The 27,999-nt window shown below is 36.2% G+C and overlaps 3 protein-coding genes across 3 annotated transcripts; 1 reads left to right on the top strand and 2 right to left on the bottom strand.

Moving 5' to 3' along the window:
* LOC113513922 (pro-resilin-like) lies at positions 1 to 27,836 on the top strand. The gene is made up of 7 exons (XM_052892005.1): positions 1 to 139; positions 4,475 to 4,508; positions 16,421 to 16,556; positions 17,425 to 17,537; positions 25,342 to 25,477; positions 26,097 to 26,189; positions 26,748 to 27,836. Exons 2-7 carry the CDS (start codon positions 4,494 to 4,496, stop codon positions 26,855 to 26,857), a joined length of 603 nt encoding a protein of 200 aa, XP_052747965.1. The 5' UTR covers positions 1 to 139; positions 4,475 to 4,493; the 3' UTR covers positions 26,858 to 27,836.
* On the bottom strand, positions 18,704 to 20,910 carry LOC113509367 (uncharacterized). Its single transcript, XM_026892688.3, has one exon. The coding sequence runs from the start codon at positions 19,628 to 19,630 to the stop codon at positions 18,776 to 18,778; it is 855 nt and encodes a 284-aa protein (XP_026748489.2). The 5' UTR covers positions 19,631 to 20,910; the 3' UTR covers positions 18,704 to 18,775.
* On the bottom strand, positions 20,926 to 23,010 carry LOC113509351 (ommochrome-binding protein-like). Its single transcript, XM_026892676.3, has 2 exons — positions 22,956 to 23,010; positions 20,926 to 21,774 (listed from the first exon to the last, which is right to left on the bottom strand). Exons 1-2 carry the CDS (start codon positions 22,995 to 22,997, stop codon positions 20,932 to 20,934), a joined length of 885 nt encoding a protein of 294 aa, XP_026748477.3. The 5' UTR covers positions 22,998 to 23,010; the 3' UTR covers positions 20,926 to 20,931.
* Positions 27,837 to 27,999: the final 163 nt, after the last annotated feature.

Genomic DNA, 27,999 nt, shown 5'->3' on the forward strand with positions numbered 1-27,999 from the left:
TGGTAAAACTGGAGCAGTTCGTTTGCGGTTTCCGAACGAATTTGCGCGCGCAAATTTCGTGTGTTCGAAAATAGTTGGCGGTGTTTTTTTTTTTCAACAGAAAAAAAAAGTTTTGTGTGAACTTTTTGTTTAGAAAGAGGTTTGTTTTATTTCATGTGTATTTATTATTAAACTATTACTTTAGTCTTAGGCTAAGTCAGTGATTTCAAATAATATTTTATATTAAAATTATCCCATTGTATGTATATGTTACAGATTAATTAATAAAAGATATAAATTTATTATTCTTATATTTTCTTAGCATATTAGTAAAGTACAAGCTATATTATTAAATAAGTACTTATCTAAGGTACTTATTTTTTTATTGAACTATTATTATTGATCTACATAATAATTACTTTATTTACATATTACAATTAGAAAATAATAATAATAGGATACTAGCTACTTTTTAGCTTAATTTGTCTGGGAAAAGCTAATGTGTTAATTACCACATATATATTAAATTTTATTCAATTTTTTTAAATATTTATAAACCATTTATATAATAATATAAACTTATTAAATATATAGTACAAATTATATAATTAAAAAAAAGTATCTTCAAAACAGGTTCTCAACTATTAAATTATTGCTTGATATTCTTATAAAAGGTAGGCACATGAAAACTTTTACTACTTTTTTTTAGATTGGTTAGTTATTTAGCTTAGTTAGAATACATTGTCGATTTTTCTGTTGGAAAATCGACAATGTATTCTAACTGAACAATTAAAAAAAACTAAATGAGCAAATATTATTATAAATACATTACAAGTTAGTATATATATATATATATATATATATATATACACACACACTATGTATGTATGTATATATATGTGTGTGTGTGTGTGTATATATATAACTATCACTGCCATTGCTAGCAATATACACTATAATGTCGACTTCCACGTGGTTCCTCCTGGAAACCATTGTGCTGAATTCCTGGTGTATTCATCATGATGCGCTAATTGGCCGGCCTTTTCATTTTCACCCCTGACTGATGCCCCGCCAGTGTATACCGATAGCGCAGACCCCCGTCCCGTAACCCCTTATCATACCATTATCACACATTAAAAAAACCCTTGTTGCATAGGAAAAAAATATTCAGATTTATTGGTAGGATGCTAGTGACTTCGATTTCACCTGTACCTACTTAGATAAAAATTTAATCAGATAATATGAACTTGAATTTATTTAAGCTCCATTATTATTATTTTTTTTATGCAACCTATAATGGCAAACAAGCTGACGGCCCACCTCATGGAAAGTGGTAACCGTCGCCTATAGACATGGCAGTACCATGGACATAACAGAGTATACTGTTTCGCCCATGATACCCCCCATGCGTTGCCATTCCTGAGGACTCAGGTGTTATTCCTCTGTACCCTGTAAATTCACGCCATATTCCACCCTTCCAACCGAAACACAGCCATGCAAACACAGCTGCTTCACGGTTGAAACACGAATGGGACAGAGTGTATCAGTGCTTAATTTGAATTGTGTACAATAAAGATTTTACAATACAATAAAATATCAATAGTTTTTGCGTGAAATAGTAATATCCATCCATCCATTCAATTATACAAATTTTCACGTTTATGATATGAATGGGGGTAAAAAAATCGACTTCTATTGTGACAAAATAATTTATTTTAATTTAAAAACTAAACTACTGAGCCGATTTTAATAATATTTTATCTAATTAGTGAGTATATCCTTTCAGGTAAAAAAATAATTTTCCAAATCGATTTACAACTGACGGAGTTAGGGGGAAAGGGTTTGTTAGTAATGCGGATTACTAGTCCCATTGCTAGCGATGTACCCTGTCAGGTAGACCTACACGTGGTCCTCCCTGAAAACCATCGTGCTGAATTCTAGATGTGTTCATCACGATGGCCTAACTGGTCTTTTGATTCTCACCTATCATGGTGCCCCGTCAGCGTATAGTGTTAGCGCAGGCGAGGTTACCATTCCATTATCATCCATTATAAAAACACAAATTTTTTTGATGAGTGAAAATGGTATGGTAACCCCGCCTGCGCTAATGGGATACGCTGGTGGAGCACCAGTGAAGGGTGATAGATGAGAATGAAAACAGACCAGTTAGCCCATCATGATGAATTCATCAGGAATTAACCATGACAGTTTCCAGGGGAAACCGCGAGGAAGTCGATCTGGTTGGGTATATTGCTAGCAATGTGATTCTCAGTCTCCATTACTAACAATCCCTTTCCCCCCGACAGTACACATTAAAAACATTTTCAAAACATAAGAATCACGCATGTAATTCAAATGTTCCCTTTTCTAAATCGGTTAAAATGTGAAGTCTAGCATAACAAATATTAACACTTTCATACGACATTTATCTCTCTCATACGACAGTGCTAGACGTAAACATCTGGTACATACCTTATTACACCAGCTGTTAATCCCGTGAGACATAAGTACATGCAAATTAAGTGCTGTTAATTAACCAACATACAATTTTCATGTTACCTCATCACCATTGTATCATGGACTTTCCTCGCGTGAGAAAATCGTCCACAATTGTGGACTGTTTGATCTATGTGCTGATAATGTTGGATGGAGACGCGATGGACTTTTAGGATAGAGTTTTTATGGGTAATAATGGAATGGTAACGAGGCCTGTGTTATTGGGATACGCTGGGGCACCAGTGAGGGAAGATAAGTGAAGATCAGATCAGAGTTGGTCCATCGTGATGAATTGACCAGGTACCAACCACACTAGTTTCTAGGTGTGACCGTGTGGAGGTCGACTTAACAGCGTATATTGTTAGCAATGGGGCCGATACTCCCCATTACTAACAGTTTACTTTTTAGCTTAGTCTATATTTTTTACCATTTTATATACTATGTGTATTAGAAAAATGACAAATGGCGTCGAGAGGTAACAAACAAATCCACTTTTACATTTTTAATATTAGTAAGAAATACAAATTAGTCTGTTTCCTATATTTTTTTTTTTGATTGAATACATACACATATTACTCAGCGCCATCTATTAATAAGCTAAGCAAAGTTTTATACTATGGTTACTAGACAACTAATTAACAATACGATACTTTTATGTTTGCGAATTTATAGTCATACAGGGAAAATTCTATGGGTGTTATAAATGCGAAAGCTTGTAAGGATAGATGGTTGTTTGTTAGTCTTTCACGCAGAAACTATCGAATATATGATATCGGTATCGTACTAATATTTATATATTGAGTTCCTCTCTATACTGATTTTACATTTATCTTTTGTTTAAAAAAGTGTAAATAATCATTTTTTTTTTATACAACTTAGAATGGCAAACAAGCTGACGGCCCACCTGATGGAAAGTGGTAACCGTCGCCTATACACATGAGCAGTACTATGGACATAACAGAGTATACTGTTTCGCCCATGGTACCCCCCATGCGTTGCCATTCCTGAGGACTCAGGTGTTATTCCTCTGTACCCAGTAAATTCACGCCATATCCCACCCTTCAAACCGAAACACAGTCATGCAAACACAACTGCTTCACGGTTGAAACACAAATGAGACAGAGGTACTCAAGCAATCGACTTTTGTACAAAGTCTGTGTAAACTCATTTGTTAATTTACATGTATCATAAATGGTTCAAATAAAGTGTTTATCTATCTATCTATCTATCTATCTATCTATTGATGCCAATCATTATTCATTTCCGAATCTCATACACAAGTCGGATATTTGTATTAATTTCAATCAGGTTATTCATTTGTACATATATTAGATAATAGGTATTTAACATATTCGTTATTGGGCCAATATATATGTAGATATTGCAAATAAAATATATAGGTATTCTTATAAATTTAAAACTGTTAGTAATGTAGACTACCGGTCGCATTGCTAGCAATATACCCTGTCAGGCCGATCTCCACGTGGGCCCTGCTGGAAACCACCGTGCTGAATCTCAGGTGTGTTCATCACGATGGGCCAACTTACCTGCTTTCGTCCCTCACTGGTGCCCCGCCAGCGTATAACATTAGCGCAGGCGGGGTTACCATTCTATTATCATTCATTAAAAATACTATTTATGGTACCCCAATCAATTCTTATTATTTTAAAATATAATATAATAAAGAAGCAGGTATGTAGGTACCATTTACCTGTAAATGTGTTTACATCGCGTTAAATCTCTATTGTGTATTTGAAATATGTGTGAACAACGCTAAAGTTTAAAATGTTAATTTTAAACTAATTCTTGTTATACCTTGCTAGGTATTATAACGCATGGGGGATATCGTGGGCGAAACAGTATACTCTGTTATGTCTATGGTACTGCTCATGTCTATAGGCTACGGTTACCACTTTCCATCAGGTGGGCCGTCAGCTTGTTTGCCATTCTAAGTTGTATAAAAAAACCTAGTATTGAACTGTTTTCTTTCTTTTTACAGGATACAATAAGTCATCGAGATGATTCATATTAAGGTAAATTATTTTTATTTGTTAAAAATAAATTATTTATATAATTACTAACTTTTACCTGTTACTTTGTCTGCATGATCGGAGTATATTCATTGACTGGGACAAAACGGAAACTACGTCCTTCATTTTTTTCTAACAAACACATGGCCCACCTGATGGTAAGCGGTTACCGTAACCTATAACATTCATTCATTCATTATAACATTTGTTCCATTCCATATAACACGTGTATTCTAAATTTCACGACGATTGGTTAAATTGTTAAGACGCTGTGAGGTAACAAACAAACTTACTTCCTAGTTTACAATATTAGTAAAGATTTAGTAATACTTTAACTTATCCTATTTAGTTAGTTAATTTTTTTTGGTACAATTTACTCCTAACGCAATGCGTTTTTTTATACAACTTAGAATGACAAACAAGTTGACAGCCCACCTGATAGAAATTGGTAACCGTCGCCTATAGACATGAGCAGTACCATGGACATAACAGAGTATACTGTTTCGCTCATGATACCCCCCTTGCGTTGCCATTCCTGAGGACTCAGGTATTATTCCTCTGTACCCTGTAAATTTACTGCCATATCCCACCCTTCAAACCGAAACACAGCCATGCAAACAACTGCTTTACGATTTATTTATCAAATGCCTGCATGGAAAGGGGAGCATTGGTGAAAATACTAAATTGTAATTGTTTTTCTTTGGAGAATATGTTCAGTTTACAACCAACTTTAAAAAGAAGAAGCCATTCAATTCGGTTGTATTTTTTTTAGGACTTTTTCTCATAACTCACTAACTAACTCTTCGACTCGTTGCAACGACGAGCTATGAGAATTGTCGATGATCCCAGGCTTACAAGCGGTATCGAACCCTTAAGTTTTAGGAGAGATTTTGCCTCATTTTGCATATTCTACCGCTTGTATAACGAATTATGCTCAGAGGAATTATTCAATATGATGCCCACGGCCACTTTCTATCATCGTACGACTCGCCATCGACAGGGAGTTCATCCTCATATCCTATAGCCTAAATGGTCGCGTACAGCGCGGATTCAGATATGTTTTTTCCCACGGACACTCAGGTTATGGATTGAGGTTTTCCCAAGAGACTACAGTATGGGGTTCTTCAAAATGGGGGGTAAAGAGGTTTCTTTAAGGTTGGCATCGCGCGCGAAATACCCCTGGTAGTATAGGCGTTCATAGGCTACGGTAACTGCTTACCATCAGGTGGGCCGTATGCTTGTTCGCCACCTCAGTGGTATAAAAAAAAACAGTAATAAATAAACAGACTCACTTTCACTTTGATAATATTAATAGAGATGTAGACTAGTTATTTGTATTAAATATGGTGTCATCTCTATATATTATAATGTCATTAGATGATCTGATTACTCCGCGATCATATAATAATATGCAATGTCACGGTTGGTACGCGTACGGTTGCATAAGCGGTTGATTGTTCCAAATTATACTAGGCATACCTGGCTGGTCACGCATACACGATACCAAATTAAGAGAGCCCATGACAGTTTCGTAATATTCATACGTTTACATTTACTAAATAGATACACTTACTAATATAATAAAATTGTAACTATACCATGTCTGTAGATGGGGAGGTATTTAAGAAAAATTTATACGAGGGATCTTGTTGGGATGGAGGGAGGAATATTAAATAAGTAATTGTCTTATAACAAACAATTGTATATTTGACGGACGAAACTGGGAAATCCATCATAGTCCCGAATATGGTCCTTCGAGCCGGATTAAATATTTTTTACATTTTTTTTATTAAATATACGGAACCAATTTATTATTAAAGGACAATTATTTATCTAATATTTTATTTGTTGGCTTAGGTTGTCACTCATTTCATTATTTTTATTATAATTCCATTTCATTTAATGAGTTTTTTTATGCAACTTAGAATGGCAAACGAGCTGACGACCCACTTGACGGAAAGTGCTTAGCGTCGTTTATAGATATAGCAGTACTATGAACATAACAGAAGTATACTGTTCCGTCCATAATACCCCCCATGCGTTATCATTCCTTAGGACCCAGGTGTTATTCCTCTGTACCCTGTAAATCTGTACTCTGTGAATATTTTTGTTAAAGTTATATTTAACAAAGTTAGTTTAGTATTTAAAGATGCTGTAAATTAACTTATTCATGTAAATATTGTAAATTGTTTATAAAAATTCACTTCACATTGTTTACGATGAAATTTTTTTAAACGACGCTCTGTCATGGAGGAAAGTGTATTAACTGGCTGGGATTAGCCCCTCACGCCTGACATTGACCGCAGAATTACGCCACGTCCAATTATACTACCACCAGATCACAATGTTGGTTAATAAATAATTGCCAATACTAATGGTAGCCGAGTGCTCCACTTGCGAAATATTATTAATAATAATAGTACAATGTAAAGTTTATTATAATACCTACATTGTGGTTTTGTACTGTGTAACCATGTGAATTGGCGATGGATCGTAAAAATGATAGCACTTCTTTGTTCCAATGGACTTTTTTATTCGTGTTCAACGAGCATTTTATTTTTTATTTTATTTAACACTTTATTGTATTAACATTACAGGACTTGATGAAGAATTTTCCGCATTAATAAAAATAATATATAGGAATGTTTCATGCCATTTAAGCAGACCCCTCGTGCGACGACGCGAAGCTGGTGTATGATATGGTTGGATGTAGGTTTTAATGTAGATCTACCTGCCTTGAGGACTGCATCGGACCATAGATTTTTTTTTCACATTCACGACATTCCTTTCATTCATATTACTTGATTTGGTGGTGTCTTTTGTATTTGATTATATTTTGTTAAAATATATCCAATGATGTCCTACAATTGATTAAGGTAAGGTAAAATTGGGTAAGGTAGGATTTTAGAAAGATTTTAATAAAAAGGTACACAAAGATATGCAAAATTATTATAAAAAAGAATGAAATAAGTGACAAATCGAAACATCAATCAATCGATTTTTAATTTGTACTGGACGTTAGACCAACATGGCCGTGTGGTCTCGCCAATGCTTTCCTTTCCCGGGTGCGTCATAAGAGGCGATTAAGAGAGGACGAGCGGCAGCGTCCTGTTATATAGCCGTGGCTATGTACAACATACGAATTTAAAAGTGCTGAACTGCATTTTCGAAACAGTCAGCTGTTAATAATAATGTATGCGTCATACCATCCATTTCCAGCGATTTTTCGATATGTTTTAATTCAGAGCGGATTTGAACCTCAGACGAACAAGACGCTTTACTAATTTTTATAACAAAGACTCGTGTTAATTAAAATAATTTTCTTTTTAAAAAGTCTCATCTGACCCGCCCCGTAACAGTCCCTCTTAAAGCATCTCTAAAGTCTAACTGCGGTTGCCAATCCGCTTGCCAAGCGTGACAACTACTGGACAGTTAAAGGCTGATATGATGACGATGACTGGACATAAGCAAACTGTTTTATAGTCCGGTTAATTATTAATTTGTTTACATTCTCATAAAGTTACCAGAGGGAGACTTTGTACAAAAGTCGATTGCTTGGATACCTCTGTCCCATTCGTGTTTCTACCGTGAAGCAGTTGTGTTTGCATGGCTGTGTTTCGGTTTGAAGGGTGGGATATGGCGTGAAGTTACCGGGTACAGAGTAATAACACCTGAGTCCTCAGGAATGGCAACACATGGGGGGTATCATGGTCGAAACAGTATACTCTGTTATGTCCATGGTACTGCTCATGTCTATAGGCGACGGTTACCACTTTCCATCAGGTGGGCCGTCAGCTTGTTTGCTATTCTAAGTAGTATAAAAAAAAATATCATGAAGTTGCATTGAAACGGATTGTAGATACAATAGGGAGTTATCTGTCTGTATTACTAGTTAGTCCACTCGTGAATACAAAGGTAATGTTAGGCTCCATCCGCGAACTAATGACGCAACATCACACCTACGTGAATAAAGATGCATATTAATATAGCTTGAGAGTTGTGTAGCTGCTGAATTTATGCATTTAGGGCAGCGTCACATGCAGTTGCAAATTACTTTCACTAGAATAGAATTATTTAGATAGATAGATAGACTCTTCTCTCTAACTGCATTGGGTGGTCTGGAAAAGATCTCTTTTGAAGATAAGCTCACCCTTGCTAACAAGTTGTTAAATTAATCGCTGTATATTTTGTTCAAGTGGAATAAAGAATATAATAACTAAACCGCGTGCAGGTCAACCTGATAGGGTGTATTGCTGGCAATGGGTACTGACCCATTGCCTAACTGTAGACTTTCTTACTAACAATCCCTTCCCCCGCCCGGCGGGGGAAAATATTTCCAAAATTTTTTTGATTCTTTTTTTTAGTCTACGAACTTGAAAAAATTTTTTCTAACTTAACCACTATATGGATCGGATAACATGTTCATTCAGCTTTAATTTGCTTTTTTTGCAAAGCTCCCAGAAAACCAGTAATGTTGAGTGTGCCTTTTACAGTTCAATATGCCCACAAAAACCCCACAAAGTTTCGATTCAATCCATCTAGCCGTTTTTTTGTTTTATACGATCGAATTTTTAAAAAGTTAAAGGATAACTTCATCATAAGATCTCAAAACTAGAAACTTTGAGCTTTAAAATCCTTTTTTTAAAATTCCAATACGACCATTTTTAAAGGAAATACAGCTACATGAAAAACCTCAAAAAATTTGTAATTTTTTGCTGATCCCTTAATTTTTTCCACTAGTGTAGATAAAATCTCCGATCACATCCTGGGATGGGCACCAAACAATTCTGGTTTGGGCACTGGCCACCAGGTACCCCCTTAAATACGCCTCAACCATCAACATCGTCATTCCGATAATTCATTTTCCATTGCGCAAGTGATGCATTAAAATCTAATTGATCGCCATGTAAACTAAAGTTTACAACACAAATATAGCTATTTCAAATCTGTTACCATTTCCATTCGCGTCCTATTGTGATCCAAATAGCGTGATTTTACATTGCAAATTAACTTTAAATTGAATAGTAATAGAGTTTAAATTGTTATAGCGGCTGCATGGAAGGGCTCGACCGAAGGTCGTGGAAGATAATAATAATTGTGTAATAATTACATGATTCCATACACGATTGCAGAAGTTGCAAATACAGCCCTTGAAAGTCGAATTGGATCGATAAAAGATTAGCCTTTTTGTTTGTATGATGATTTCATGACCTTATGGTGGAGTGGTAGATACGTGGCTTTGCATAAATATGGTTACGGGTTCGACTCCGGGAAGGGTTAATTTAAGAAATATGTTTTTGAACTGGTGAAATGTTTTGGTTGTAACCTTTAATTATATAATTTATTAAATATTACTATAATTATCATTACCAGAGGGAGACTGTGTACAAAAGTCGTTTGCTTGGACACCTCTGTCCCATTCGTGTTTCTACTGTGAAGCAGTTGTGTTTGTATGGCTGCATTGCGGTTTGAAGGGTGGGATATGGCAGTTTTACAGGGTACAGAGGAATAACACCTGAGTCGTCAGAAATCAGCAATGCATGGGAGAAATCAAGGGCGAAACAGTATACCTACTCTATTATGTCCATGGTACTGCTCATGTCTATACGATAGATGACAGTTACCACTTTCCATCAGGTGAGCCGTCAGCTTGTTTGCCATTCTAAGTTGTATAAAAAAATAATATTAAGTATACAAAAAGTGACAAAATATTATTGCTATATGTACTTATGTGTGATTCTGTTGAGATTTTTTTTTACAACTTAGAATGGCAAACAAGCTGACGGCCCACCTGACGGAAAGTGGTAACCGTCGCCTATAGACATGAGCAGTAACATGGACATAACAGAGTGTACTGTAATAGAGTACGAGGTTTGTCCGGAAAGTACGTATAAAAGTTTTTTAAAAATTTTATTTTACAATTATTCAGGTAAATCAATTTTATCCCCTTCAAAGTACTCCCCCTGTGACATAATGCACTTGTGCCAACGCCGTTTCCACTGTGAGAAGGCTCCTTGAAAGTCCTCTGGTTGTAGGTTTCTCAGCTGCCCCGTCGTAGCTTTTTTTATCTCATTTATGTCCCCCAAATGCCGCCCCCGAAGTACCAATTTGGTTTTTGGGAACAAGAAGAAGTCACACGGGGCCAAATCCGGCGAATAGGGGGGGTGTTCGGTCACCGTAATGGAATTTTTACTCAAAAACTCACGGACAACAAGAGAGGTGTGGGCAGGGGCATTGTCGTGGTGAAGAATCCAACGCCCCTCTCGCGCCAATTCTGGACGAACTCGTGCCACACGAGCTTTGAGGCGTCTGAGCACATCGACGTAGAATTTTCCATCAACTGTCTGGCCTGGAGGGACGAATTCTTGATGGACAATCCCCCGAACATCGAAAAAAACAATCAACATTGTCTCGGCCCTCTCTGAATCTTTTTAGCCACTTGTGGACGGTTGGTTCCTTCACAGCATCATCCCCATAAACTGTTCTGAGATCGGCAAAAATTTCACGGCCATTCTTGCCGAGTTTCGAGAGAAACTTGATTACGACGCGCTGCTCTTCAACGGAAGCGGGCTCCATGCCGACGGGGTTTCGTTAAGAGGTAACTTCACAGATGGCGTGACAAGCCAGTTCGCACCGCACGGCGGTCAGACCAGAACTGAAGCATTGTTAGGGACATAAGGAAGGGGTCCTGCGCTTACCTGGCCTCCCCACTCCTCTTTCTCACATTCCAGAACACTTTTATACGAACTTTCCGGACAGACCTCGTATACTATAATAAATTTTAATATTGCACGCCTATAGTGTGGCAAAACAAGATTGGACTATAATTTTCTTCTGATGTTACTATAAAAATGTACCTTATGCAAATAAATGAATTCTAATTTTGGATAAAAAAATTAACGATTTGAGAATCTCATCCTACTTTTTTATAGTTAATAAATACAAGTAATTTAAAAAAGAAATAACAATAATAAAATAATATACTTATATTATTTTATTATTGTTATTTTTTTTTAAACTTATGTTCATCTTTTATTTGATATCTACATACATAATTCATGGGAAATTAATGAACTCACTGTGCTTTTGTAGTTTCCGACAACTGTTTCGACTTCATTCGGAAGACTTCTTCAGGGGCCATACAGCTCTTTTCATCACAACATCTCGCTTTAATTAATGTACTTAATAGATAGATAGATAGATAGATACTCTTTATTGTTTCCTCCAAAAGATTACAATAGTAAACTTATTATAAATATAAACAATTACAAGAAATAATCACAGTGAGAAAACAATGGGCGACCTTATCGCTAAGAGCGATCTCTTCCAGGCAACCTTTGGATGGAGAGGAGTAATTATAAACAAGTTGGTGGGAGATACAATGAAAATTTTTATTACTTCTAGATATGGGAGATGTAATACATATAATAATATAAATATACATAATAATATCGTATTGGGTATATAAAATAGCCGGATAAATTAGATTATTAAAATAACTGACTTACTGTCAGTGGATGCAGGTTTTTTTTAATGAATGATAATGGAATGGTAACCTCACCTACACTATCGGTATTCATTAGCAGGGCACCATTGAGGGATATTTTTTTCATACAACTTAGAATGGCAAACAAGCTGACGGCCCACCTGACGGAAAGTGGTAACCGTCGCCTATACACATGAGCAGTGCCATGGACATAACACAGTATACTGTTTCGCCCATGATACCCCCCATGCGTTGCCATTCCTGAGGACGCAGGTGTTATTCCTCTGTACTCTGTAAATTCACGCCGTATCCCACCCTTCAGACCGAAATACAGCCATGCAAACATAACAGCTTTACGGTTGAAACACGAAGGGGCAGAGGTACCCAAGCAATTGACTTTTGTATAAAGTCTCTCTCTGGTTGAATGAAAGGCAGGTCAGTTAGCCCAATGTGACGAATTCAACGATAAATTAGTCACTATGGTTTCTAGGGGAAACCGCGTGGAGGTTGACCTGATAGGGTATATTGATAACAATGGGGTCTAACCTCCTTGTTACTAACAATCTCTTCTCCCTAATGGATGCAGGTTAGTTTGGCGTCATTTCTTATGGTAGTCTATGGCAGATGCCTATATTGATTAGGGGACAGTTAACGTCTGATATGACGATGGTGATTAATCAAATAGTTAACCAAATATGTATATATACATATAATTAAGAACAGATGTTAATATTATAATTTCAAAATGGAGGCACGAAAACAAACTAAGTGATTATATCTGTCATAACAATGGCGCTACCGTGGAACAATGGGCTTGGAACCATTTTGTTAATTGAATGCAAGTGAAAGTTCATAATTTGTAAATTAAAAGTACGCTTGGGTTGACACTGTATCGTATATTTATTTTTTTTTGTTATCTTTATTTGTTTAGGGACTTTTGTCCTTTTAGGCACGTCAGTCCCATCGTACCTTAATCAATTTTAGGACATCATTGGATACTATTATTTATTACTGTTGAAAGACTGGCTTTTTTCAGACAGAAAAGCCTGTGACACTACGACCTTTCCACAATCTTTTGTGCTCGCCCTTTTTTTTCAAGTTCGCTGCTAATTTCTATCAGTGACAGGAATTTTAAGATGCTTTTTGTAGCGAGGTTTTCTATCTCCTCAGGATATAGAGTGTGTTTTCCAAAGGAGATATATCGTTTACGTATGAGTGGGCTACAGCCATACAATACTCGTAAGTGGTGCCGCGTTTCGCATACGTAATGTTATTTTGCGTTGATGATGTACCGGGTTCGATTCCTGGTCCGGTCAACTTAGTAAACAGAATATCTGTCTGTTTACTGTATATCTATCTTTTTATTGTACGGATAATCTGGTAGTATTGTTTTATTGTTACCCTATTCCCTTTGGCCGCAACAGAATATCAGTGCTTTGCTCTTTTGAGGGCGAAGCAATAAACTGAGTTGTGGCCATTTTGTATTGCTATGGCACACTCACAAATGAAAATTGTATTTAGCTTTGTGTATTTTTTTTTATCATTTATGTTATCTCGCTTTATTTTTTTGTATATGTATGTCGTAATTTGTGTGCTGTAAGTAATGCAAATAAATTATCTATCTATCTATCTAAACGAAATTTTCTGGATTGATTCGAATCTGGGTGTCCTTGGTTGTGCTATCAAGTGTTGGTTGCCTGGTTATAAAAAAATAAATACAAATTAGTAAAAGTATTATTATTTATTTTTTTATTTTATTGTATGGATAAACTAATGAATGAATAATTGAGTGAATACAATTTTTTTTAAACTACAAAGATGTCAAGCAAGCATACAGCCTGTCTGATGGTAAACGGTCATTGTAGCCTATGGCCGCCTGCAACACTAGGGGTGACACGTGCGCGTTGTCAACCCTAAAGAAAGCTTAATACATCCTGTTTAAAGAACCCCATATTCTAGTCTTGCTAAAAATGTGGCACACGGCCAAGATCGTCAATTTACTTCAAATGTTTTACATATTGCACCACGAAGTACATCATCCAAGTTGTTTAGGCATCACTCTTATCTAGATAGGTCAAGTGGTACGAGCCGGTATTTAGTTGGCAGCTAGAGCATAATATGCTATTGCAAACCAGTACATAACCCATGGGAATGCCTCCATTCATTACACGTGGGAAATGACGCCATAACAACATAATCGTATGAGATAACAACAAGGAACTGGTCAAATGACACCTGATTCTCAAGCTGATTCCTAAATAGCTGATTTAGTTCAATGGAAAATTATCTATCGAAGCGGACTTAGACCAAGCGGGCTTTATCTCTTTATCAATCGAAGTCATGAATGGATGAAAGTGGTATGCCGTATTTTTGGATTTTCGCTACTGTATGAGTGGTAGCAAGTTTTTTAATGGATGATAATGGAATGGTAACCCCGCCTGCGCTATCGGTATATGCTGACGGGGTACTAGTGAAGGATGATAGGTGGAGATAAAGACAGGTCAGTTGGCCCATAGTGACCAATTGAACAAAATGTAATCACTATGGTTTCTAGGGGAAACCGCGTGGAGGTCGACCTGATAAGGTGTATTGCTAGCAATGGGCCTGTTAAACTTTTTTACTAATAATCCCTTTGGTCCCTATCATCCCTCACTGGTGGGGACCCATTAGTGAGGGATGATAGGTGAGAATGAAATGGCAGATCAGTTGGCCTATCGTGATGAATACACCTGGAATTCAGCACGATGGTTTCCAACGGGAACCGCGTGGAGGTCGACCTGACAGGGAATATCGCTAGCAATGGGACTAGTAGTCCGCATTACTGCTAATAATCCCTTCTCCTGAATATTAGAAGGTCCTGTTAATAACAACTTTGTAAATATGTGCTCGGCCTGTTTGGGTAGGCGCTCTTGTCTTATTCTACCGTCCACTTTTGTGTTCATGGCATTGTACCCTCTTGTTTTTACTTGGACAATTACAGCGCCAGCTGGAACCTTACTATTAATATTATATATATAAACGCACTTATTTATTGACACCACGCCGGCATACACAGGCCAACAGTGTATGCCGGCTGCAAATACAGCGACCCGGAGGTTGTCGCCTCCGGAGTAGAAGCCGGGGTAATGGGGTACGCCCCGAGGCACCTATCTCGCCCGCCCACACATCATCCGGCGGGCAAATAGAAGCCCTTGATTTATTTATTTATTCTTTATTGTACAATAAAACTTTGTACAAGTGACGACTTATCATCTATTATAATCAGAGTTTATTTTAAAATAAATTCCATTGTGTTCCACTAACACAACTTATAGGTACATACACTCGATTTTTATAACTTATGGTTTTTTTTTATACCACTAAAGTGGCAAACAAACATACAGCCCGTCTGATAGTAAACGGTCACTGTGGCCAATGGACTCTTGCAATATTAGGGCTGGCACGTGTGTTTTTTTTTTTTTTTTTTATGAGTGAAAATGGTATGGTAACCCCGCCTGCGCTAACGGGATACGCTGGCGGAGCACCAGTGAAGGGTGATAGATGAGAATGAAAACAGGCCAGTTAGCCCATCATGATGAATTCATCAGGAATTAATCATGATAGTTTCCAGGGGGAACCGCGAGGAGGTCGACCTGGTTGGGTATATTGCTAGCAATGGGATTCTCAGTCTTCATTACTAACAATCCCTTTCCCCCCTGGCACGTGTGTTAGTGTGCGTATAACATGTCCATCCACGCATACAATAGTATAAATAAAAAAATGCGACATACCGTCTCCATCCATTCGTGTTTTCAATTATAAACCGATTTTATTGATTTTTTTTATGGAATAGGCTTAGATAGGGACTCCTATTTTGGTCTCATACAAATTTTAAGAAGATAAAAAATCTATTGCAGTTTTGTGGAAAAATGATAATACCAATTAACTAGCCACTGCTGAACATAGGTTTTCTTCATAAAGGGGCTTTTGCCAGTATTTGCCACGCTTGGTAAGCGGGTTGGCAAATGCAGTTAGGCTTTTGGTGATATTTTAAGAGGGACGCTGCTGCCCATCCCTCGATCATTAAGTGCCCTTAGTTGTCTCTTACGATACGTCACTTTTTATATTTATAAAATCGTATGGCCATCTTGACTATCGATGCGCAGTTAAAAGTACTGAGTTTAGATACCTCATATTTGAAATATTGGTTTACATTTCTTATATTTTATAACAAACAATCAACTCAAATCTACCTCGATGGTATTCAATGGTTACTGTGTGGGGGTCGACCGGCCAGTCAGGGTATAATGCTAACAATGGGCCGCCATTACAAATAATCTGATCCCCTTTGAACGATCAAAGCGAGATCACGGTTATGATGTTCACACACACCATTATTGATCTAATTGTATATAACTCTAGGTGCAATTTATTTGTTTTACATTTCCAGGTCCTCAGTGTCGCCGTACTGGCTGCGATGGTGAGCTGCGAGCCTCCTGTGGGGTACAACTACCAGCCGCCGCGGAACAACTACCAAACCAACCACTATAACGCACCAAGCAACAGTTACATCCCACCCAATACAGGTTTGTACCATTACTCGAGGATGGCGTCCTCTGGTGCATTGATAGATATACATATTTTTTTATGGGTGAAAATGGTAGGGTAACTCCGCCTGCGCTAACGGGATACGCTGGCGGAGCACCAGTGAAGGGTGATCGATGAGAATGAAAACAGGTCAGTTAGCCCATCATGATGAATTCATCAGGAATTAACCATGATAGTTTCCAGGGGGAACTACGAGGAGGTCGACCTGGTTGGGTATATTGCTAGTAATGGGATTCTCAGTCTCCATTACTAACAATCTCTTTCCCCCCAGATATACATATTTGCCGCCAGCAAGCTTTTTTTAGGACACTTAGAATGGCAAACAAGCTGATGGCGCACTTGATGGAAAGTGGTAATCGTCGTCTATAGACATGAGCAGTACCATGGACATAACAGAGTATACTGTTTCGCCTGTGATACCTACCCATGCGTTGCCATTCCTGAGGACTCAGGTGTTATTCCTCTGTACCCTGTAAATTCACGCTATATTGCACCCTTCAAACCGAAACACAGCCATGCAAACACAACTGTTTTACGGTTGAAACACGAATGGGACAGAGGTGCAGCAAACGACTTTTATACAAAGTCTCCCTCTGGTGAAAGACACTTAAGCAAGTGGCTACTTAAGTCGTAAACTAAAATTTATAATAATTTTGACTTAAATATATTAGAAATTTTGTTCATATAGGTCTTTAGAATTAAGGTTACGCAATTATATCAAAATGAAATTTGAATAATGGAGATAGGTTTAGAGTAAGGTCGTTTCAGAATCAGCCCCAATGTATGTAACGCTGCGATCACTGTGTAAAGAGCCTAATATTGGTGGACAATTTTTACCAATTCCAGGTTTTAGTGCGCCCAGCAATAATTACTTGCCGCCCAGCTCCTTCGGCTCCGGTTCAGACTCATATGACCATGGGCATGGAAACTCACATGGACACAACCACGATAATGAAATTGTGAGTGATTTATTTATTTAAGCTAAACTTTTGTCTGCAACTTACTACTTGGAATCAACTTCCAGCAGCAGTATTTCCGAACAGATACGACAACATAACCTTCAAGAAAAGAGCATATTCCTTTTTAAAAGGCCGGCATACCTGCATACCTGCAATGTCGTAGGTGTTGTGGGTGACCATGGGCGGCGGTAGTCACTTACCATCAGGTGAGCCGCATGCTCGTTTGCCCCCTGCGTTGTAAAAAAAAACTTTCTACGTGCGTGGATCTTGGTAATTTTTTTAATGGATGGTAATGAGATGGTAACCCAGCCTGCGCTACCAGTAAACGCTGGCGGGGCACTTGTGAGTGATGATAGGTAAAAATGAAAAGGCAGGTAAGGTTAGCCCACCGTGATGAATACACCTGGAATTTAGCACGATGGATTCCAGTGGAGAGCTGACAGGGTCGACTTGACAGGGTATATTGCTGTGGGACTGGTAGTCCGCATTACTCACAATTCCTTCCCCCCAGAATTTTGGTAGTAGGAAGATCAATGTGACAGACCATCTCTAGATAGCGTTTTAAGATAAAACATGCCAGATTTTAAGCTAAACCTTCAGACCGATACAGCTGTAAAAACTGCATCAAAATTGATGTAATTACGTGATACTGAAACATACAGACATTAAGACAATAACAAAAAAAAAAATATTTTGGCTTCTTCACATTTAGGGTCTAAATGTGAAGGAGTCAAAACACTTTTTTTACTCTTTACTCATATACATTTTTGAAATATTTCCTGCTATAATAGATGGCCACATCATGAGCAGGAATGAGGAGCATATTTTAAAAATAGTATTAAGTATGAATGTGGACAGCTTTAAGGGTAGAAGAAGACTTAAAAATACATGGATGGAAAGATAATATGGCCAGAATGAGAGTGAATTCGGAACGACTTGGAATAGAAAATAATGGAAGTGAAAAAGTGGGATATGGATAGGAAGATGGTAATGATGATGATGACGATTTCCTATGTACAAATGTCGTCTGGGCCTTTTCCGATACATGCTCGGGAACTCAACATGCAGACTTGCCACGCCATAGACTATACCCGTACATTGCCGACCCTGAATCATGATGACTTTGAGTTGTAATTACTAATATTTTTATCATTATAAACAAAATATTATTGACAATAATTTATTTAATAAATATCTCGGTTTATCTACAATGTACAGTTTTAATTTGTCCTTGTTAATTATGAATACTTCTTCCTGTACAATAGATAAGAGCGTATAGGTTTTAACATAAATATGTTATCATCCTCCGTATAAAATACATCACCGTAATCACCGAATATTATACTCCTGGGATCGAAGTGAAGATCGGCAACCCTCTCTGCGGTGCCATTGAGACAATCAATATTATAAAGTCCGTCATCGTAAATAGCATAAGTCTTATCTTCCCCAACTATAAAATGGTACGCTGTAGGCAAATCTTTATTCTTCACTACCTCGCTCCTTTTAACTGCACAAAATAACCCGCACATAGTAACGAAGTGCACATTTCCAAAACTGTCCACATCAAAATTCATCACGGTTTTGTAATTTGCAATTGAAACAGTTCTCGCTCCTTCGTCGTACACTTTATACAGTTTATGATTGTTTGCATCAATTAAATACATTTCATTATTTCTAATTACAATCTTCATTATGTTCACATTATACAAACCTACGTTTACAGCTTTCTTATCTATTGGGTCATATTTATAAAGTCCATTATCTGATCCAAAGTAAACTTCACCCGTATCGGGATCGACTGCTGTAGCTTTGTTCCTTTCTATTCCTTTAATTTTCACCGCCTCTTTTGTGACTACATTTATGAAAGCTCTACCAGAATTCTGTATTACATCGTCCATATACATGAAAAATAAATTTCTACTCGACGAGTCGTATGATAACTCTTTAGGTGCGACGAATTCATTTGTTAGTAATTCTTTTTTGTAAAACCTTCCCCCGATCCTTTCTATTGGACTATCAGTTATATATAATTCCAGTTTGACTTCGACACTTATCAATATTATGAGCAGTACATTTTTTATAGCATTAGACATTTCGTTCTTGGTATAAACAAGTTGAGCGCGTTACAACACGTTTACAACTGAATCGCGTTCAATTTAATTGATGTTTTGATCGTGTCTGTCACACATGTCATTACTATGTATTATCTGCGCGCAGTGAGTTTTGTTTTATTCTATTCAATTTTAAACTTTTTGCTTCATATCAATAAGGTTAACAGTATATCTTATTTAAGTTCTATTTTATTGTTCATCTCTATGATGTAGTGTGACATTGAGACAAACTACTTTAGAGGTCACTAGATTATCGTATATGAACAAATTAACTTCAAGAATATTATTTCTTATTTGAGGCATGAGATTTCATAAAAAATTGTCTGCTTGGACAACTCTGTCCCACTCGTATTTCTGCCATGAAGCAGTTATTTTTGCATTGCTAAATTTCGGTTTAAAGATTTGATATTGTATATGACAGTATATAATGATAAGGTAAGATTGAATATGATGGAATATAGTGCCATAATATGGTAATATATAAAGGGTACTATGATTAGCACGGTGTATTCTGTGATGTCACTGTTGCTATTCATATTTATAGGCTAATATTTTCCATCTTTGTCACTTAATTATAGTATTTATAAACAAATCTAATACAATGACTTACCAGAGGGAGACTTTGTGCAAAGTGTTTTTGCTGTTTATCAGTTATGCTTACATGATTTGAAGAATGAAATATAAAACTATTGGATACGGAGGTATAACACTCTAATTCTGAGCAATGGCAACGTGTGAGATTCATTTATATTATAATGTATTCTCTGGTGTTCATGTCTATAGACGACGGTTATTGTTTTCCATCAAGTCAGCCCTCAGCTTGTTTGAAATTTGAAATTGTATAAAAGCATTTTGCACATAAATTGCATTACTAACTCTGTAATCTTACCAGTGTTAATTCATCTAGAAGTAACACCTACCCATATAGATCCCGGCAGAATATTCAGTTGCTAACCGGTTGAAATGAAACCGTTTCTTAAAGTGACCCGACCAAAAATTATGAAATACATGGGTAATTAAATTAATAATATTAGACACATTATACAACGTCATCTAGTGCCAAACTAAGTAAAGCTTGTATTATTGGACTAGACAACTGATACACATACTTCAATAGGTTTTGTAATTTTGCAATAAAAGATCTAATTGATGCAGGATCATGAGATCATAATGTTTGGCGAAGAATATGGACAAGGACAGAGCAACTCATGCAACCACTTAATGAGCCTCAGCATTAAGGATACTAGACTGAGAAGGTGGATTATGTATCACACATATCGTATCTAACAAGTTTTATTTTTGTTCGGTTTTAATCGCACTACACTCGTTGCATCTGCATATATAATATTATTGTCCTTATCAAACGCAACGCCGAATGCGTCGTCTAATTCCACAAGTTTATCTAATTTGGATTCTTCTTTATCCACCCTAAATATACCATCTTGATAACAAACATGAACGTTACCGTTTACATCTAGAGTCATCCCTCTCGCTCCATTCTCTGGTAAGTCTTGGTACAAAGTTGCTGTGTTAGTACCTTTCTCTTGACTGTACAGTCCTGTAGCATTTGTAAAAAACATGATGTTTTCATTGTCAATTATAAAATGATCCACTTTTGTGTCTTGTAAGTCTGGAAATCTTGATGATTCGCCATTTGAGAACGTGTATAAGAACTGAGATGGAAACACTGAATAATACAAAACGTCCTTATAGAAAATAGTCCAAATATCTGTTCCCCTTTCACCGATGAACTCGGCTTTATTTGAAGCTGGATCGTATTTGTATAAACCATCGTTGCCTCCTATGTATACCTCATGAGTTTTTTCGTCTACTGTTTGAGCGAAACCATTGCTCACATCGTCAATTGTGCTATATTGCTTTGTATTAAGGTCCAGTCTTGCTGATTTGAAGACATCGTCTTCTTTTGATTCACTGAAGCTAAAGTATAATGTGTTAGTGCTGCGATCTATAGCTAATAAATATGGTCTGTCCAGTTCACTCTTCAAGACTTCAACGTCATGGTATATTTCGTTGATTATGACGCCTTCGCAAGACTCTTTTTCCTTTATAACGCCTGCTTGCACGATAACCAGTATGCAAAGTAGGAAAGTGAGTTCCATTGTGAACTGGAAATTAATAAATTGTAAAGTTAGTAAATAAATACGATTAAAAGATTAATGACAAATTGTGTAACTAATTAAAAACTTTTAAACTTCAAGAATTACTAAATATTTATAACAGTATTAAATATGTAACTCCAGAAAAAATTAAGGCGTATTGAGAACTTACGCCCTTTGTAAATCGGTTAAAACAAGTTAAATGGAACAATTTGTAATACATCATAAATATTGCGTGGATCCTAAATAACAAGGGCAAAGTCTGTGAATGCCATCGCATTTAATAAAGTCCTAAAAAAAATTCAATCGTCATTTGTACAAGACAGATACCTATTTATAAATAATTAGGCATGTGCAAAGAAACACGTGATCATGATAATTGTAAAGTTTTTTTTTTTTTTATAATACAAGGAAATATGTTTACGCTGAAATAAAACTATTTCTATTTACGATAAACAAGTAGTACTGTAAATGAGTAGTTTACTTTAAAAGTGGTGTAAGTGTATTTTATTTTATAGGGGGATATTTAAGGGTTGGCACTTGAATAGTTTGAGAAATATAGATACAATATCTATGTTATTATACTATTTGGAAAAACTTTATAAATAAAAAGTTCATAGGAAATTGGTATTCTTTTTTATCATGCACAAGTTTTTGTCACAATGGTCTTATACAGCTTTCAAAGAAAATGGCTCAATTATAATATTTAAAATTCAATTTCTGTATTTTTTATGTACAATGGAAGTATAACAATGGCATTGATATTCTGTGACGTTCGTGATTGGTGGCTGTTAGCAGTCACATAAATATATTTGTTATTCCAAATTGTATGAAAAAAATGTGAATTCAAAAGATGAATTACAATAATATTATATGAAACATATGAATTTGGATGATCACAGGGATAGAGGAAGGCCTATAAATAGATGGATGGATTGTTTGGAAGATGATAATGTCAGAAAGAGAAGAGTAAAGAGAGTCGAATGGAAAAGAAAAACATAGTATAGATGTAGACGAAATCTGGAAATTAGTGATAATTTGTTAGCCAAAAAATACTGAATGCAAATCTATTAAAAAAAAAAAAAAAACTATGAAACAATCAAGAATCACGTGTGAACTTTGTGAGAGCTAGTTAATTTTATAGATAACATATAAAAAATCTATGTATTTATAATTAAATATCAACTTACCGCGTCTAACGGTAGCCTTTGGAAAACTAAAATAATAAACATACGAATCGACTTGATAATGTACCAAGTTTTCGACGAATTAATGAATGGAGTATTCGCTTGTTGAGAGTTCTTTAATTATTTTTTTATCTATACAGTTGAAATTCTTTATTCACGCTTCCTTCAATCGCGTTTTCACTATTCACGGTTTAAAAAAATACGACCCAATTCCTATATTCGCGGCTAAAAATTTCTGTATTTGCGGATCTAATCGGTGCATATTATTAAAAAGGATTAGGTATCCTTTGTAAACGTGTCGGCAAATGGACTAATAAAAAAGTAAAACAGATCTTATTACAACTATGCCTAAAGTATGTTGTCAAATGTTATTGCCGCTGTGTAAATGGTTCGGTTTTCTATATTTTCTGTATTCGCGGTATATTTGCGGAACGTATACCCCTCGAATAAAGAGCTTTTACTGTATTGTGGAAAATAAGCTTGTGGCGCTCCCGATGGTCTTATCTTAGATGGTCGATCTTCATAGACAACAGTAATCACTTGATCACTGTTGTTTATGAAGACTAGTAAAAATTACATCGGAGTCCCGTATGTCTGATGCATTTCTAGTTTTTCTAGAAGGTGATGAGTTTATTCATGCACTAACATACACATACATGCAGATTGTTTATGTATGCAAAGGTAATGAGTACTTCTTTCCATCAGGTAGGCCGTCAGCTTCTTTGCTTTTACAAGTTACATAATAAAAGCATTTTTCTTTAAGGTTCTCATGTTTCGTTCGTAATTCTTCGTAAATACCATTGGAAGTTAGTTGATTTCATTTTTAACTTATATTTTGCTATTTTCATCAATTTCTATTTTAATGTTTACTATTGCAATTGCTTTTAAAATAAGAGTCAGTATTTTTTTTATAGAAAGTTAATAAATTTAGCAGATTCGATCTATTGCTCTCATTCATTACTACCACTATCAACAGATGGCGTCTGTATACAATGAAATGTATGTAGCAAAAATATAAAATAAAAATTAATCATATTTTCTTAATATAAATTATTAAAAATTAATAAAAAAAAAATAATAAATTTTTTACTCGTTAAGTTTTCATATGTATGGAATAATAATTATACAATTTTTGAAATATATTTTAAATTTGGCAAACGCAGTTATGCAGTAAGATGTCTTAAAAGGGACGATGCTACCTATTCCTTGTTTCCCTTAGTCGTCTCTTACGAGACCTATGGGAAATGAAGGGGTGGCCTACACGGCGGTTAATAAAATATGTTATTACTTTATAACTAGATATGGAAGGTTTTTATTCTATTCTATATTTATTCATATTAGATAAAAATATCGACTCTACAGATTTTCTGTCCTGTTCCCGCTATGTGGATGCTGTCATAGGTTATCAATGTTGTTTTAAAACAATTAACTATACTTATAACATAGTACCTAATATAAATTTTATAAGCATTTATAAATTAGCAACATCTAGCATTAGAACTTCATTTTACAAGACATTCAATTAATTTTATATATGTGAAAATTAGAACGGCAAATAAGCTGACGGCTCGCCTGATCGAAAGAGGTAACCGTCGCATATAGATATGAACAGTACCATGGACATAACAGAGTATACTGTGTCGCCCATGGTACCCCCCATGCGTTGCCATTCCTGAGGACTCAGGTGTTATGTCTCTGTACCCAGTAAATTACCATTACTGATGGAATCCAAGATTTTTATTTCTATTTACATTGAACATTGAATGCAGTCAAGTCAATTGGTCAGAAAATAACCATAGTGTATTTCAAGGGTAAACGTATGGCGATCAATCCGATAGAGTATATTTCTGGCAATGGTGACTAATCTCCCCATTACATTTATTGTGTGGATTTTGCTATTTTTTTCAATAATTATCTATTTGAAAATATTTTTACTGCATAATCCTACCTTTGGGATTCTTAATTTTATTAATATGAAAAAATGAACTTAAAATTTCCAAATAAAATACATTTTTTTTATAGATGATAATGGAATGGTAACCCCGCCTGCGCTAACGGTGTACGCTGGCGGGGCACCAGTGAGGGGTGATAGGTGAGGATGAAAAGGCAGGTCAGTTAGCCCATCGTGACGAATTTAACAATAAATTTGTCACGATGGTTTCCAGGGGGAACCGCGTGGAGGTCGACCTGATAAGGTATATTGATAGCAATGGGGACTAACCTCCCTATTACTAACAATTCCTTCCCACCAATAAAATAGATTTGATCTTTCAAAATAACATCTGTGTCTTTCAAAATAAAGTAAGTTTAAATTAGATGTGTTAATTTTTTTTCCAATTTTCCAAGATTTAATGATTACATTCAATTTTTATTATCTATTAATTTCCAGCCCAAATCCTATGAGTTCGGGTATTCAGTGAAGGACGCTCAATCGGGTAACGATTACGACAGACGGGAGACCTCTGACGGGAATGTGGTCCGAGGAGAGTACAGGGTCCAGCTGCCTGATGGACGCACTCAGATCGGTATGTATGTCTTTAACATTCTCATCCCTTATAAGAACCTATATGTGCTATCAAACATTTTTACCTATAGCTAAAAGTTCCAGATCAAGAAGTTTCTTTTGGGATGGGCATCAAACAATTGTGGGATGGGCACGGCGTACCCATCCGCCTCTCTAAATACGTCTATCATCGTCGTCATCATATCGGCCTTTAACTGTTCACTGCTGAACATAAGCCTCCTCTTTAGGGGGTTTTGCCAGTAGTTGCCACGCTTAGCAGGCGGATTGTCAACTGTAGCTAGGTTTTGGAGGTGTTTTAAGAGGGACGCTGTTGCCTATCCCTCGCCCTCCCTTAGTTGTCTTTTACGACCCCCACGGGAAAGGAAGGGGTGGCCTATTCTATGCCGGGACCACACGGCAAATAATGTCTATGATTCTTATTGATTCTACAACGAGTACAGTTCCCGGTCGAGCCAATTTAGGAAACGAACTGTTCTGAATTGACTCGAGTCTGGATATCCGGAGTAGTCCTCTCAGTTGTTCGATGCCAGGCTTCTCATACCACAGTGTAACTTGAGGACGGACGGAGAAGGAGTGTGTAATAAAATAAATACTTCTAAGAGTGAAATGACTATTTCCAGTGACATACCATGCCGACTGGAAGACCGGTTTCCACGCTGACGTCCGGTACGAAGGCGAGGCAAGATACCCCGAGCCGTCTCACAATACTCAAGGTATAAAAAAATAACACAGTCCTCAAATAGAATGCTTATTGTTTTTTTACTATTATATTATACTCCACTATACTGTCACAGTATACTCTGTTATGTTCATGGTACTGTTCATGTCTATAGGCGACGGGTACTACTTTCGATCAGGCGAATTGCTTGTTTGTCATTTTAACTTGGATAAAAAATCTGACCTTGTACTGATGCATGGGTACTGTGGAGCTTCTCTCAGATAACCCTCCCCCCCTCTTCTCCTATGTCCCATCCCTCTGACTACTCCATCAGGGAAGGGGGAAAGGGATTGTTAGCAATGGAGTTTGACAGCCCCATTGTTAGCAATATGCCCTATTAGGTCGACCTCCACGTAGTTCCCCCTGGAAATCAACGTGAACAATTCTGGTTGAATTCGTCACGATGGGCTAACTGACCTGTTTCATCCTCACCTATCATCCTTCACTGGTGCCCCGCCGGTGTATACCGATAGCGCAGGTAGGGTTACTATTCCATTATCACCCATTAAAAAAAGTCCATCAGGGATTACAGTCTGTGTTGGTATGATTCCAGGTTACAATTACAACGCTCCCAATGACTTCAGTGGGTCTTTGACTGGTTTCCACAATGGCAATTCTGGATATAAACCTTCGACAGCGTACGGACCGCCCGGATACCATTGATAAAATTACTGCCAAGAAGCTACCATAGACTAAATTGTGATAGTTTATTTTGTGAGCAAAGAACAAAACTGTCGATGCCCTAACGTCAAATGCCTTGATATAAATTGTATGGCTTGATTTAATATGTACAAATTAGAAAATGGAGTGTCAGAAATCCATGTCAAATTCAGAATGCAAGTCAAATATAAATTACATATATCGATTAATTAAAAAAAAACAAAGTTCTATTTTCAATCAAGTATTTTTTAAATGTTTTTTTTTTTTATGTTCGATTATTTTTTTTTTATTTATTATGCGTTTGATTTTTTTTTAGTTACTGCAAAATATGATATTTTTCTTAAAAATATATTATTCTCCTGTATGTAGGTAGATAATGCAGTGGTTTAGCACACTGCCTCATCTTTCGATGGTCGCAGATTCGACCCCGCACAATACTGTTCGTATTGATTTGGATGTTTTCTATGTGCAATTTTTATATAGATAGAGTATTAACAAAAAAAAAATTATTTAAGTATTTCTATCAGTTGTCTAGAATCAATGTGTACAAATTCTGCTTATTTTAAAACTAGATGGCGCTGATCATATATTCAGAGATAATTATTATTTATAGATGAATGCTCATATTGGTTTTTGGCTGCAACAAAGTATCAATGTTTTGCTCTTTTGAGGGCAAAGCAATGAACTAATTCGTGACCATTTTGTGTTACTGTGGCATACGCACGAAAAATTATGTTACCTCTTTTATGTCCTTTCTTTTTGTTTTTTTTCTGTATATGTATGTATGTATCTATCTATTTATTTCGAAATTTAAGATGTTCTGTATGATATTGTACTATATTTAAAATAGCAAATTGAAAAAAAGTGACATGGAAATTTGTATGTATGACTCCATTACATTCCGAGCCAAATGTATGTGTGAACTATGTGTACATTTCTAATTTAGGTAAATAAGATTTTTGTACTTATTAGTATTGTTTTGTACGAGAAATAATAAAAATACTTACTTAAATAATCGTCTTATTTTTGGAAATCTAAACATTTTATTTATTAATTATTTTATACATTTATTATTTTAGCCGTTAACTGTCCACTGCTGGACAGTTGCCACGCTTGGCAAGCGGGTTGGCAACCGCATTTGTTTA

Source organism: Galleria mellonella, unplaced genomic scaffold (genome assembly GCF_026898425.1).
Source record: "Galleria mellonella isolate WM207_F2 unplaced genomic scaffold, CSIRO_AGI_GalMel_v1 utg146, whole genome shotgun sequence".
Lineage (NCBI taxonomy): Eukaryota > Metazoa > Arthropoda > Insecta > Lepidoptera > Pyralidae > Galleria > Galleria mellonella.

Bases quoted from the DNA above. Each gene is read 5' to 3' on its own strand.
- LOC113509351 (XM_026892676.3), bottom strand. From the start codon at position 22,997: ATGTTTATTATTTTAGTTTTCCAAAGGCTACCGTTAGACGCG. The intron at 21,775-22,955 runs GTAAGTTGATAT...ATTAATTTCCAG, and splicing joins AAAGGCTACCGTTAGACGCG to TTCACAATGGAACTCACTTT.
- LOC113509367 (XM_026892688.3), bottom strand. From the start codon at position 19,630: ATGTCTAATGCTATAAAAAATGTACTGCTCATAATATTGATAAGTGTC.
- LOC113513922 (XM_052892005.1), top strand. The intron at 16,557-17,424 runs GTTTGTACCATT...TACCAATTCCAG, and splicing joins TTACATCCCACCCAATACAG to GTTTTAGTGCGCCCAGCAAT. The intron at 25,478-26,096 runs GTATGTATGTCT...GACTATTTCCAG, and splicing joins TGATGGACGCACTCAGATCG to TGACATACCATGCCGACTGG.